Here is a 13,617-nt window from a genome sequence, read left to right as displayed (position 1 = left end):
GCCATTCAGGAAAATGAGCAGAAGTGATGTTTTAAAAGGGGTCAGGCAAATGTACCATGGGGAAGAAGAGAGGAAGCTGGGTGAAAGGTATGCAGAAGCTCAGTGCCATCTCCGTAACATTTCTATAAATCGAAAATTATTTCAAAATAAAAGATTATCACAAACAGCCCTGGCTGGTGTGGCTCAGTGGATTGAGCATTGGACTGAAATGGTCACGGTTCAATTCCCAGTCAGGACACAGGCCTGGATTGTAGGCCAGGTCCCCAGTAGGGAATGTGCAAGAGGCAACTGCACCTTGATGTTTCTCTCCCTCTCTTTCTCCTTCCCTTCCCCTCTCTAAAAATAAATAAAATCTTTCAAAAAATTACTATAAACAAGTGTGCAAAACAACAAACATATAACTAATAAAAGGGGGTCCAGGAGAGACCACTGGTAAGGCGGAGCCGACGCCAAGGAGATGGCATACCAGCAGTGGTTTCCACGACAGCAGCCCTTTGTTTTGGACCTGCGGAATGAAGTTCACAAAAATGCCAACCCCTCAGGACTGAGATCATATGACATGATGCACATAAAAAATGCGGTGAGCACTTTACAAAGGTGAACAAATACAATGCATTAAATGATAATTACCACCATCAAAATTTATTCCGAAACTGAGTCCTTTGAGACTACATGCCTATCTGAAGAGAACGCCCCTGGGAAGTGGCAGCCAGCTGGCTGGTCCAGTTTCAGAGTTCCACGGTGCCATGGAGAGGAAGTATAAACAAAGACTTTCCTCCTGGGCACGTTTGGTACAAAGGAAACTATTTTAGTGGTTAAGAATGAAAGCCTGAATGTTCTACTTACCATGTAAATTAGGAAAAGATATTTAAAAACTCAATGCCTCAGCCTCTACGAGGGGGATGATATCACATACCTCATAGGGCTAGTGTGAGGCTTAAATGAGAACACCTCAGTAAGCACAGTGTCTGCTGAGCTAAAACAAGTGGTAGGAATGATCCTAACTGTGACCCGTTTTTCCCAGATACGGTGACACGGGGTACACCATGTCACTGAATCACTGACATTCTTGGTACAGGTCAATCCTGCCTCAGAAGGTGGCTGGGCCGTGTCATGCACCCACTGGTTAACAATACTAAGCTTCCTCCACAGACTAATGAACAGAGAAGACAGGCATGCTGCCAGGCAACAAGCCAGACAAGCTGTGAGGCTCCGTGATGTCTGAGGTCACCACCTGTGTTGGGCCTACTGCTGAGGTGGCCTTCTGGGCACTGACTGGTACCCGTGAACCCCACAAACGCACACAACTCTGGGTCTGTGCCCATCCTGGCACGGAGTATAAAATAAACCACTCTAAATAATCACACTAAACTTCGTAAGTGTTGGTGTTAACTGGCTTTCTGGTCGTGTTCCGCCTTCCAGGGCCACAGTGGGCCGCAGCCCACGGTTGCAGGGTCTGGCCGCTCGGGAATAGTCTCCTTCTGGAGAGCAGGGCGCCCCATCAGAACTGCCAGGGGTTATCTCAGAGACCCAACTTCTCTACCCCCCAGCGCCCACGAGTGGTCCCTCTCCACGGCAGCTCCTGGACCAGGAAGCACTGCACACCCTGTGGCCACAGGGCCCGACTCAAGCCAGTGTCGTGACTGACCTCAGGCTTTTCAAAGCAGGTGACCGTCATGAGGATGTTGTCGAAGTCGGTGCAGCTCCACCGCAGCACATACATCCCCTCCTCGCTTCCTTCTTGCCGTAATTTATTGATGGCATATTCTGTGCTACAGGGAGAGAGAGGCAAAAGGAGAAAGAGCTCACCAAACAGGAGCACTCTGAACCCAGGGACAACCACTTCCCTGAGCTGCCCCAAATCTTATGGCCCTGCCACCTCACCTATCCTGGGTCCTAAAGTCCTCTCAGATAGATGAGGTAAGCAGAGATGCTGAGGAGCCTTGAAACACACCAAATCTCCAAGGTCTAGAAGAGGACTCTGCCTGCTGCCCAAGGCCCTGAGCCCTGTTCCTCCCCACACACGCTGTCTCCAGCACTAACCAGAAGAGCGCCTCCAAGGCCGGTGATGCAGAGTGGCCCACAATGCAGAGGTGGGGGTCCCTCCCCACTATCCCCAGGCAGCACGACTAGAACATGAGCCTCAGGAAGGCGCATGGGATTATTTTGGGATTATTTTGCTCACTGCTGTATCCCTAGTAACCAGAGCACCACTGGGCTCACAGTAGCTGCTCAATAAATGAGTGAATAATTGAATAAAGAAATCAGGGAAGATTAGGAAGATGTTAAAGGGAACATGCCTGCACATCTTTGCCCAGGAGTGGGCAGACCTGGCCTCCAGAGGGCAGCGAACAATGGCCAAATATATACACATACAAGGTTACCACACTTAGTGAATGGTGCCCACCAAGTATTGATGAAAGAGGGCTGACATGCTCAACATGTGTCAGAAAGGCAAAGACCCCCTGCTCCATGGTGACACCTTCACACCTTTCTACATGTTGATCCCTCACAGGAGAGGCCCTTTCTCCTTGCTCAGATCTGGTAAACCACTGTTAATTTTTCCAAGTTTAATCTGATTTGAATACTGTCTAGTCTGAGAAGACTTGGGCAATGAGGTTCAGTCCCTCCACAGAACATGAAACATTCACTCGGTCAATAATGCTTATTACTAAATGCCTATGATATGCTATGTCCTGCTCTGGACACTGAGGAAAAGCAGAGAACAAAGTAGGCAGTGCCCCTGCCTGTATGGAGCTCATACTCTGGATGGTAAAGGTAGGCAAACAAGAAACAAACTGACAGGGAAATAAACATGTTATGTCAAAAGGTAATAAACGCCACCAAGGAAGAACAAAAGCAGAGTTAAGGAGCCAGGAGGTACCTGCAGGGTGTAGAGGGGGAAGAGGTATTGTTTTTGGATACATGGTGATCAGAGAAGACTTCAGGGATAAGGTGATTTGAGTGGCACCCGAAGGAAGTGGTGGCCGTGTATATTCTGGAGGAAGGGCATTCCAGGCCCAGGGAAAAGCGAGTGGCAGGCCCTTGAGGCCTAACTGTGGTTGGGATATTTGAAGAACATGCTTCTCCACACTGCTCAGCCCCTTGCGGCTCCGCAATTCCCCGTGTGTCTATCTCCCTGTGGGTCTGTGAGCCTCTCCGGGCCCGGGTTCACCCCACTAACAAGCTGCCTGTCCACAGGGTAACTAGGACAGGGAAGAAGGTGGCAACCGTGTCACTTGGAAAACAGCTGAGATGCTTCCCCAGATACCTTTCGGCCTGGAAAGAGAAAATGAGGAGAAACACAGCAGCTGTTTTCTTTGCCTGAAGGGCAAGTCATATATCAGGGCAAATAAACTGAATCCCTGTTACTTCAAATAACAGAACTCAAATGGGCAGGCAGACGTTACAGAGGCAGCCAATTCCAGATCAGAAAGGTGAGTACGTCCACAGTTGTTAGAGCTGGGATCTGTCGGCTGCCCCATGTAGTACTGAGAACCCCGTCACCAGAGTTACCTGAGCATATGCTACCAGTTCTGAGGCAAAGGAGGGACCAAATATCGAGCAAGGCCCCTTCCAGCTCTAAGAGTTGGCCACCCTAACTCTCCCCACCACTTATCGGACACCCAGGATTCCATTATTTACTACTATGTGTGATTTGAGACCTGTTCCTATCTTTCTTGAATCAGCCGCATTTGACACTGCAAGGAAGTAGGAGGTGTGTCACTTCCCAGTCAGCTGTGAAGAGCAGGGGCTTGTTAAACTGCGAGGAGACCCCCATAAATGAGAAGAGGTGAGGGGCTTCTGTGAGAATCAAGGTAAGAAATGACAGAAGGCCTCACCAAAGAAGTGTGAGGACGGAAAACGGCACCAAGTCAGCACTAAACACGCTCAGCTGGCCCCAGCCTAAACAACTGATGACACCTGTGTCTACAGAGCCACACTCCCCATCACTAAAACATGGGTTCTTTTCACAAGGGCATCTGAAAAGGTGACAGAACCAACCAGATTGGACCGTGACAGCCATTCTGTATGTTGTGGACGATCAGTGGGGGAGCCACGTCGGTGCAGAGGTAATGATGGGCGTCTGCTGTGAGTCGAAAGTAGCCATCTACCAGGGACACGAAGGACAAGGCTTCCTCGTGGGAAGAGAGCTTCAGTTCCTGGCGAGAGAGAAGAGATGCCTGTGGTTACATCATCTGACCACATGGGAGGCACACAGGGAGCGGGGATGTAAAACACAGTGGGGAAGGCATGATCCCAAAGGGAAGCTGCTTTTGGGAACAGTCCCTGCACCCTTTGCATTTACATAGGATTTGGATTGTTCATCCCTTTCTCAGCTATTCTCTAAAAACTGCTGGAAGAGGTTCAGTATGTCTGTGTGTGATGGAGGAGGAAGGGGGGCTGTAGTAGGCAGGACCCTGTGAGGAAGCTGCCACCTACCAGATGGAAAGGCAAGCAGAATGACAGTGGCAGAGGTATGACAGTGGAGACAGGTGGAGCAGGGTATGTGTGTGAGTGGTTCGCTGGTCTTGGCACTAAGCAGTGACCAACTCAGTAGACATTACACCTGTTTTATACAAAAGGCAGCAGAGCACAGATGCTTCCTCTCATGTAGAGTCAGTCCAGGTAAAACTTCTGGTTTTAATTCAGAAATGGTCCCAGACACAGGATGAGACTGCTAGAATAAGTCCAGAGACCTCTGAGGGTTTAGAGGAGGCAAGAAATCCCACTCAATTTGGGAGAGGCAAAAGTGGAGAAGAGGGAGGGAATTTCCATGGAAGGAAGGTTCTCAGAAAAACACTTGGAGGTGAAGACAGGTTTTGTTGTTCGTTTGTCTGCTTTGTCTTGACCATCAACCCCAAGCAGAGGTTGCCCATTTGGGAGGAGTCATGGACTCAACTGGGAAACATCTTCTGGGGAAGGAAGATGTGGAAAGCCATCACTCAGGGCACTGGCTCACAAAAATACTGAAAAGCAAGCACCTCAGTCTCCAGAGAAGAACAAAACACCCCTTGAGTATAAGACTCTTTCCACAGAACTGAAAAAAGGGAGGCTGGTGACAGAGAAAAACAGACCAGTGAAGGGGAAGAGGGCAGATATAAGCAACAAGACAGGACAGAGGTCAGGGGGTCTAGGTCCAGGGAGCTCTGATGCCGAGGGAAGCATGCTATGGGACTGTGAGCCAGTGAGATCAAGAGAGGGCAGGGCCACCACAGGGATGACAACTCAGAAAGGAGAGTCTGTGCTAAATGTGCTTCGTTTCAGGTGTAACCTGGAATCCACTTGCATATGCCCGAAAAGCAAATTCAAAATGGTCTGGTTTGGATCTCCCTTCATCCAGGCACATGAGAGAGACCACATACGCACTCCAGATCCCTGAGAGAGAAGTGTGAATGGAAATGAGAGACATCAAGGAGAGGCAGAGAGGAGATAAATCAACACATAATTTTATAACATGCCAGTATCTTGCTTTCCTGAAAGACCAGGCTGGAAAGCCCTTGGCTGTGAAGGGATAGGGGCGTGAGAGAAAAAAGAGAAAGCATTGCACAGACTTGCGGGTCCTGGAGCAAGCTCATCTGGGTTCAAGTTTCAGTATCACCATCCCCTTGCTTTTATGTTTAAGCATGTGTAATTACCATTTTTATAGGTCAAAATTTGTCAAATACTGGTAATATCAAATGGTTTAGCTGTGTGACCATGTGTAAGCTACTTAACCTTTTGTGCCTCCATTTCCTCCTCTGTATAATGGGGATAATCATATATCTATCTCATAAGGTCAATATGAAAATAAAAAGAGCCAACATTTGGCCCTGGCTGGTATAGCTCAGTGGATTGAGCGCGGGCCTGTGAACCACACAATTGCGGTTCAATTCCCAGTCAGGGCACATGCCTGGGTTGCAGGACAGTTCCCAGCAGGGGACCCCTGAGAGGCAACCATACATTGATATTTCTCTCCCTCTCTCCTTCCCTTCTTCTCTAAAGATAAATAAATAAAGTCTTTAAAAAAAAAGAGCCAACATTTGTAAAGTGTTTAAAATAGGAAGTGCCTGGTATGTTGTAAGAGCAAATGTTTGTGTGCGGAAATAAAGTAACGTGGGGATCAAGTATTTTTGTCTTCCCCAACTTCCTCCTGCTCCCCACACATCACTAGAGCTTGGCACAGAGTCACTGGCCCATGTGGGCCAAGAGAGCTCTGACTAAAATGACAGATGGACCAACTGGGTGCCAGACTCGACTTTGTCAGCCAGGACAGGACAAGGGCAGGCTGACAAAAACCGTAGCAGCTGGCTGCTTCTCTGTCACCTGCCTGCAGGGTCTGGACCTGTCGAAGAGCCAGGTCACAGATGTACCAACCTGCCCCTCATGGCCCAGTCTCTGGGAAGGAGAGCGCCCTGGAGACCCACGCAGCACAGGCAGAGCTGCCACTCACGTGACCCCGCGACCCTGTGCGGCTCTCCGCCCCTCTCCACAGGCACTTCCCCCACGAGAAAGAGCCGCAGGTCCTACGTCTAAGGGACCGGTACGGACTAAGTGAGAGAATGTGGGCACCGCATGGCAGCATGGACTGAAGTCTGTACTGTGCTGAATCAGCAACATTTATTTTTATTTTCTCCTTTCATTTTTCTATCTTCCCACTAACATCTATCTGCACTCTTATACTTCTCCCTTCACTTTATTTTTAATCATGGTTTTCTGATGAAATTAATGTATGTTTATTGTTTTAAAAAGGGAGGTAAGAAAATTAAAATCACTCGTAATCACTCATATAACTGGTAATATTTTATTATTTTTCTGAGATCATATGTAGGTTTATACATATATTTCCAAAGTTTTTTTGAACAAAAGTGGTATCATTCTATAGGTAGTTTTTTATAATCTGCACTCTTCCACTTACAAAGCATTTTTTCAGATTATTTAAAAAATGCAGCAATGTATTGATATAACATTCTACTACTTAGGTGATTTTCCCACTCTTCTATTGTTGTATATTTAGGCTATATTCAGTATTTTGATACTGTAAATGCTGCTGAGATCAGCATTCATGTACACAGATCCCTGCCTGCATCTCACCGGTTCTGGAGACAAGATCCCTAGGCACCTGAATGGAGGAATACATCAATATTTCAAGAGTTTCAGTACATGTAGCCAAACCGCTTTCCGAAAGAAACACCAAAAGGACAAGTTACTCTACATGTAAAAGGGTGACTGTCCTAAACCCTAACACCAGACTCTTCCCAGCACTATTTGCCAAATTTCTGGCAGCACGTGGTGTCTCCTGAGTGCTGACTACCTTCACATTGCGAGTGTACCCTGCCTCTCTGGCCTGTTCTCTCACAGCTCATCAGCCGTGACTTCCCTGACACAAGCATGTATATCTTGGCAGGGCTCCCACTTCCCCTGCCAAACTGGCCTGCCTGTCTAGATTATGTCCTCAAGTGATACCAAAAGAGAGGAAGTGAGATTGAGCAGACTTCCTCTGTCCGAGAGTCACTTGGGCGTGCCTGACACCACGATGAGGACGGCGGCCGTGGCCACAGCCACAGGCCTCACAGTCTGCTGAAGTGCAAAGCGGGGCTTCCCACCGACCTCGCTCCAGATGACCCACCTAACTGCAGAGAGACCACTCAGGAGGCCTGGGGGGGAACACGCTGACACTCACTGGTCTTCTTTTTCTTCAAATCCACTAATTTTTGTGAATTAAATACTGATGCTGAAATATCTTTGGGAGGGCAGCAATGTGTATCTGAAGCAGATACATTTGCAAGACCAAAAAACGCCCTGGAATGCGCCCTGGAATGTAACAAGTGTAACAACAACTGACTACTGATCATGTCAATGTCAGCAATAGGAACTTTTTGGCTTAAATAAGATAGTTGATAGTTATCGGGTTTTTTTCTTTGGAACAGGAACCCTGAGAAACATGTGCTGCACTGTGTAACTGCCCCCCGCCAAGCCCTCCCTCACCACCAGACCCAGACCGAACAGCTTCTGGTGCACACGTACCATTTTTTTGTTGTCCTGCTTATTAATGCTGACCACAGACTCCTTGATTACAATATGAGTAATTTCAGGAAAGTAAGAAAAATTGTTCCACTCTTCCTGGATTTTGTTTTTCTCCTCATCCTTCTTGTGTTTATTTTCCAGTTTTTTCCGTTTCAGTTTATTTTTTTCCTTTTCAACAGGAACAACCTGACAACATGCAAAAAAGTGACAAGAGTTGAATTAGTTTCCTCATTTTCTACTGGCAGAAGGTCAATTCCAGGAAACCACTGCAGGGCCTGCATCCAAGAAGGAGAAAACCAGTGTCCCTGGATTCATGGGGGAATTGGGAGAGGTGGCACCGTGGGCTTAGGATCACAGGTTTGGGTCCTACCAAGGGAGACGGGAGTCTTATGCCTGGAGGAGACCATAAGAACACAATGACTAAACACTTTACATAGTCCATGACGTACAAGCAAACTCAGAAAGGCAAATAACTGCGCACTAGATGTGCATCTACAGTCATGTCCCCTAGCTTCTGGACTTGTGTGCTTCAACACGGGCAGAGAACATGATCTTCCTATATATGACTGGACAGAACACGGGCTTTCTTGATTTCATAACAACATTCAAGTGACAATTTTCAACAGAGGTGTAGATCCCACGCTTGAATAATCTGGGGGTCACACAGGTCTGCACAAGTTTAGGTACTCTGTGCAGCATAAGGCCTGCAGACTAGATCTGGGTTAAGATCCCCCTCTGCAAGTTACTTAACTAGTTAGTTCACCTCTTTGCACCTCCACTTCCTCATCCACGAAGAAGAGATCTTATACCTCCACACTACACTCTGAGTATCAGAGAAGTGGAGAGTACCAACTACATAGCAGGCACTCAGTTAAATATTAGGCATTGTTACTTAGGAGAATGAAACAAGAGAAAATGAATCTCACTTTCAACATTATTTACAATAATGATGACGGTGATGATGATAGCAGCTATAATAATTAATTGAACATTTACTACATGCCAAGCTCTGTGCTAAATGACATTCAATTCTCTCAGCAACGCTATCACGTATGCATTTCACTGATAAATGTATGGCTAATACAGGTGAAATAAGCCTGCCAAGGCCAGGTAACTATAAATAATGAAACCGGGATTTCGACAGGCCCGTTTGGATTTAAAATCTATGCTTTGAAACCACTCTGTGGTATTGCCTCATCCAACACACACTGCAAAACAAAGCTTCAAATTAAAAAAATCAATGACCCTTTTTCATAGGAGCCAGAGGCCTAAGTCTGCTGTTATTATATTATCCCGGGTTACATATGTTGTATTTCTCTATTTCCCTTTAAAACTTAATAAATGTTTATTTAGATCTACTGGTACATGGATGCAGTAAAAGATGAATGCTACAGGACCCCCACCCTACACAAACTCAGCCAACGGGTGACGGTCACCCAAACAGAGCACTCCAATGGGACTCCCAGAGCACACCGAGTGGCCCAGGGTGCTCTGTTCTGACCCGCCACCTGCTGCCACTTACATTTGGTTTCCGCCTCCACTGGATTCCAAGATTTCCAGTCACCATCACTTCACAGAGAACATTCCCACTGTCATTCGGATGAAACCAATTCATCTCATTTTCTGATAAAATCAGTAACATGGAAGTCTCAAATATTTCAGCACCATAATGTTTTGTCAAAGTTTCCAAGGTAGCCAGGTATTTCACCTTCAGGTCATGTGTGGACACGCTACTGTCACAAATGGTCTTGTTGTTAAATTCCTTTAGGAAATCCTTGAAAACATTATTTATCCGCATCCTGGTAAGAAGGTTCCTTTGTCTGATGGACTTATTCAACGTTTCTGGAATATATCGCTTGTAGCTAAAAGAAAATTAAAAAACAAATCTTTTTTTCTCAAAGAGGTTAGCAGAGCACAGTTGAGAAACAAAGCTCAGTCTATAAATCGTCCTTCCATGTGTTGCTGGGTGAGAAAGAAGGCTCAGTTGGGGGGGAGGGGGCTGGGGCAGGAGTAAAAGACAGAAAACTGTACTTGAACAATAATTAAATTTAAAAAATGCTTAAAAAAAGAAGGCTCAGTTAGACGGAGCAAGCATTGAGGAGGCCCACCATTAGGAGGGAGAGGTCAACAGGGACCGAAAGGGCACAGAAAAGTACGTGTGCCTCAGATTTTATTGAGATGGGAATTCCTATGATATCATCTAATTTTATGAATCACAAAGGTAGGCAGCCAAGTTGACTCACCTATGTTCTTGCTGGCTAGTGTCACTGTTCCTGTGAATGTCACTCACATAAACACACTGACACTGTGATTCAGCATCAGTTTGTAAGTGGTCTGAAAGTGTCAAGAGTGATTATAGGTGCATTGTATGTTCTACTTGTATGTCTGTTCATAATTTTTCTATAAAGATTACATATTGTTTTTATTAGATATGGGCAAAAGACATAAAAGCTAATTAAATACAAAAGACTTAGTGTTTGCTTTGGGAGATGTCCCACTAAACAACCTAAAAAATTATTATCCATCGGGGGCTTAAGGAGAAAGCCCCTATGATTAACAGAATTTCGAACTGCTAGAACAGGAGCCAGCATTAAGGAGAGTAAGAAAACCCATGAAAGAAAAAGCATCTCCACTGGGGCCAGCCGAGTGGGAAGACAGGTGCGCCCATCACTCCCAGGCCGAGACAGCACCCGACACATGGTAATCCCTGCATGAACAGTTTCAAAACAGTGGAAATTTTGGCATTAGGAATTTATCCCCAATGAATATTACACGTATACATATTTTTTGGGTAATGTAATGGAGGGGAAGATCAGAGAAGAGTTGTTAGCCTTTTTAAAAAAGTTAAGAGGAGGTGCCCAGGGCCAAAGCCACAGGAAAAAAGGGAGAGAGAAAGTAGCAATACAGCATGTATCTGATCAGTCCCTGCATTACTGAGGAGCAGCCCATGATCTGCTCCAGATTCTGGTCAAGGGCAGAGCAGATACAAACAGATGCAAGAAGTAACCTATGAGAAGATATATGCCACTTATCAGAAATATTATAGCTACATGTATCCTCTTCAAAATAAGATGGTCTTCATTTATGACAATCCCCAACAGTTCATTGAAAAAAGATTGTATTTCACAGGTGCGTGGAAATTACACAGACTGAATGTTTCTTCACAAAGACTGAATCACAACAGATATTTTAAGTAAATACAATTTCCTTAAGATAACAGCTGATCATCCTTCCCACCAAAATTAACAGCTCTCTAGTGAACTCTAGTTCAGGCCAGGAATGGTAGTAGCTAGCAGTAGAGATACACTGAGAAGGACTTCAGGACGGGTCCAGAACAAAAGGAAAAAGTGCAGTAACAGATGGCAAGGCATACACCATGGGCAGAGAGGGAAGGGGAGGGCATGGGGGCCACTAATTTGATTGGCATCCCCAGCCAAGAACATTCACCCTAGTATGAATTTCTGAGGTCATCAACCAACATTTAAAATCAGGACACAATCATAATTGTGCTACCTTTTATAGACATTCTAAAAAAATGTCTACTCTACAGAGAAGAGGGGTGAGCCAAAAGCTGGCAGTGATTAAACTGAGATGTGCGAGAACCTATAAAAGTAACAGCATCCCCACAATCAATTCTTCAGCCAGAATAAAGGCTCACCTGATGTCCTTGGGGAGTTCTGGCAGCTGCACCTTCTTCATCATGGCATAGTGGGAGATGGCCAGGACGGCCATGCCCAGACACTCGTTCTCGATGTCGTGCCCATCCTGCTCAGTCTTGGGGTCTCGAATGGGAGCCAGGCATTTGACCAAATCGTACTGTCCCTTTGGAGCAGAGGTGAAAAGAAATGAACCACCACTTAGGTTTCAAGAGCCCACCCATGCTTCTGATTTTGAAAGGAAGGTTCTCCACACAGGGAGGTGCTTGCTACCCAGCAAAGAGACAAAGGAGCCTGACAGTTTCTCTGACACCACAGCTCTTTCTGAAGAGCTGGGTATGGAGGGGCTCAGGGGATGTTCTCCCTGGATTAATTCATTCATTAATAAATAGTGACTGAACACATGCTAGGTCCTGGTGAACAGTATGAACACATGAAGCCCCTTTAGCAGGCTTCGACAGCATGCACCAGGCTTGGGCTGCAGCAGGGCACGGGAAGGCAACAGCTGGCTGGGGTTTGACCGTTCACTAATTCCACAAACATGTACCAGGATATCCCTGTCTAGGAACTGGGTATATGACTGACTGAGCACCATTCCCCACCCAGCTGTATATTTAGAGAAACAGGAAGGAATCCACATTCTATGATGCATCACTACTACCTGTTAAGTTTTTTCAACATCTGCTGTTTGTTTCCAGTAGCAAAATGCATCACAAAATACACCCACACTCTGCTGGGAGGTGCCCAGTATTCCAAAAGCCAATGAGGGCTTCAAAAACAAAAATAAAACCAAAAGCAGTACCTACCACCTGCCTTTTACAGGGTAATGAAGACAATGTCAACGCCAGTTCCCTTTTATCAAACTCTAACCTCAATGCTAGACACATGCTAGGTTCCTTTCATTTACTATTTCCTTTGAACTTCACAACAGCCCTGTGAAGTAGATGCTAACATCAGCACCTCTACTTAACAACTAAGGAATCTAAGGCATCAGAGGTTAAATGACTTCATTCATTCATTTGGTAATTACTGAATACTGAGAACCAATTATAGGTCGGATGTTATCCTAGCTGTAGGGATGCAGCAGTAAACCAAACCACATCGCTGACCTCATGGAGAGGCCATTCTAAAAAGAAAGGAGAAACAAAAGGAAATACAGAACATCAGGTAGCCATCAAAAACAGAGCCAAGTAAAAAGACAGCATGGCATGGAGGCCAGGGCCCTAGTGAGTGGTGGGGTGGACAGTCAGACTTACATGTGACTCCAGGGCTGCAGCTCTCCCACACCATGCCACGGCCACGCTGAGGCTTTACCGCCTAGCACACACAGCACTCTGAGGGCGGGAAGCTTTAGCCTTTCTCTGGCGTAAGCAGAAGCAGACACAATGCCTGGGAGTGGTGTTCCCACATAAGTAAGCCACTCACTTTCCCTAAAGGGACTTGGCTTTAGTGGGTTTGGATGGAGGGTTCGCACCACTGCAGTTCCCCTTCTTTCCAAGACAGGACTTCTCTCTCTCTCAGGTAAGAGAAAGACCAATGACAATCACCTCTGCCAGTACCGTGCAAAGAGTGGAACAGGGGCCGAAACCAATTTGCTTGGCTGTGATTTCTGTGAACACCACTGTAAACCTCAAGTAACTCATTCTGGAATTCTGACCTTTCAGCACAAGACTTCACTCCTAACACATGCCACACTCTTCCTTTACACTTCCCCCTCCCCACCAAGGTAAAAGTGTAAGTCTCAGGTATGAATATACGCAACTGGGAAGCTGATTTCAAAAAACCAGTCTGAAAATGGTCAGTTCATTTTTTCAACAGTTTTTCCCGGGGCTGCACATTTCTGTTGTATGTGTGGGATGGGGAACAAAACCCATGCAGTGGGACATCACTGTGACAGTGTCACGAGTACGAAAGTAGGTCCTAAGGAGGTAACAACACATGACACATAAGCATG

The 13,617-nt window shown here is 46.1% G+C and overlaps 1 protein-coding gene across 1 annotated transcript in view; it reads right to left on the bottom strand.

Moving 5' to 3' along the window:
- The window catches only part of JAK1 (Janus kinase 1), a 126,461-nt gene that overhangs the window by 25,242 nt on the left and 87,602 nt on the right, over nt 1-13,617 (bottom strand). Inside the window, exons 6-10 of the mRNA XM_037043351.1 lie at nt 11,666-11,829; nt 9,530-9,869; nt 8,008-8,193; nt 4,006-4,163; nt 1,649-1,772 (exon numbers count right to left, since the gene is read on the bottom strand). Coding sequence (XP_036899246.1) covers nt 1,649-1,772; nt 4,006-4,163; nt 8,008-8,193; nt 9,530-9,869; nt 11,666-11,829 — 972 coding nt within the window. The remainder of the gene's footprint in view (nt 1-1,648; nt 1,773-4,005; nt 4,164-8,007; nt 8,194-9,529; nt 9,870-11,665; nt 11,830-13,617) is intronic.

The sequence above is a fragment of the Sturnira hondurensis genome, unplaced genomic scaffold, assembly GCF_014824575.4.
Source record: "Sturnira hondurensis isolate 20B ecotype Veracruz unplaced genomic scaffold, ASM1482457v3 Scaffold0000648, whole genome shotgun sequence".
NCBI classification, from domain to species: Eukaryota; Metazoa; Chordata; class Mammalia; order Chiroptera; family Phyllostomidae; genus Sturnira; species Sturnira hondurensis.
This window is presented reverse-complemented; position numbering and strand designations above follow the sequence as displayed.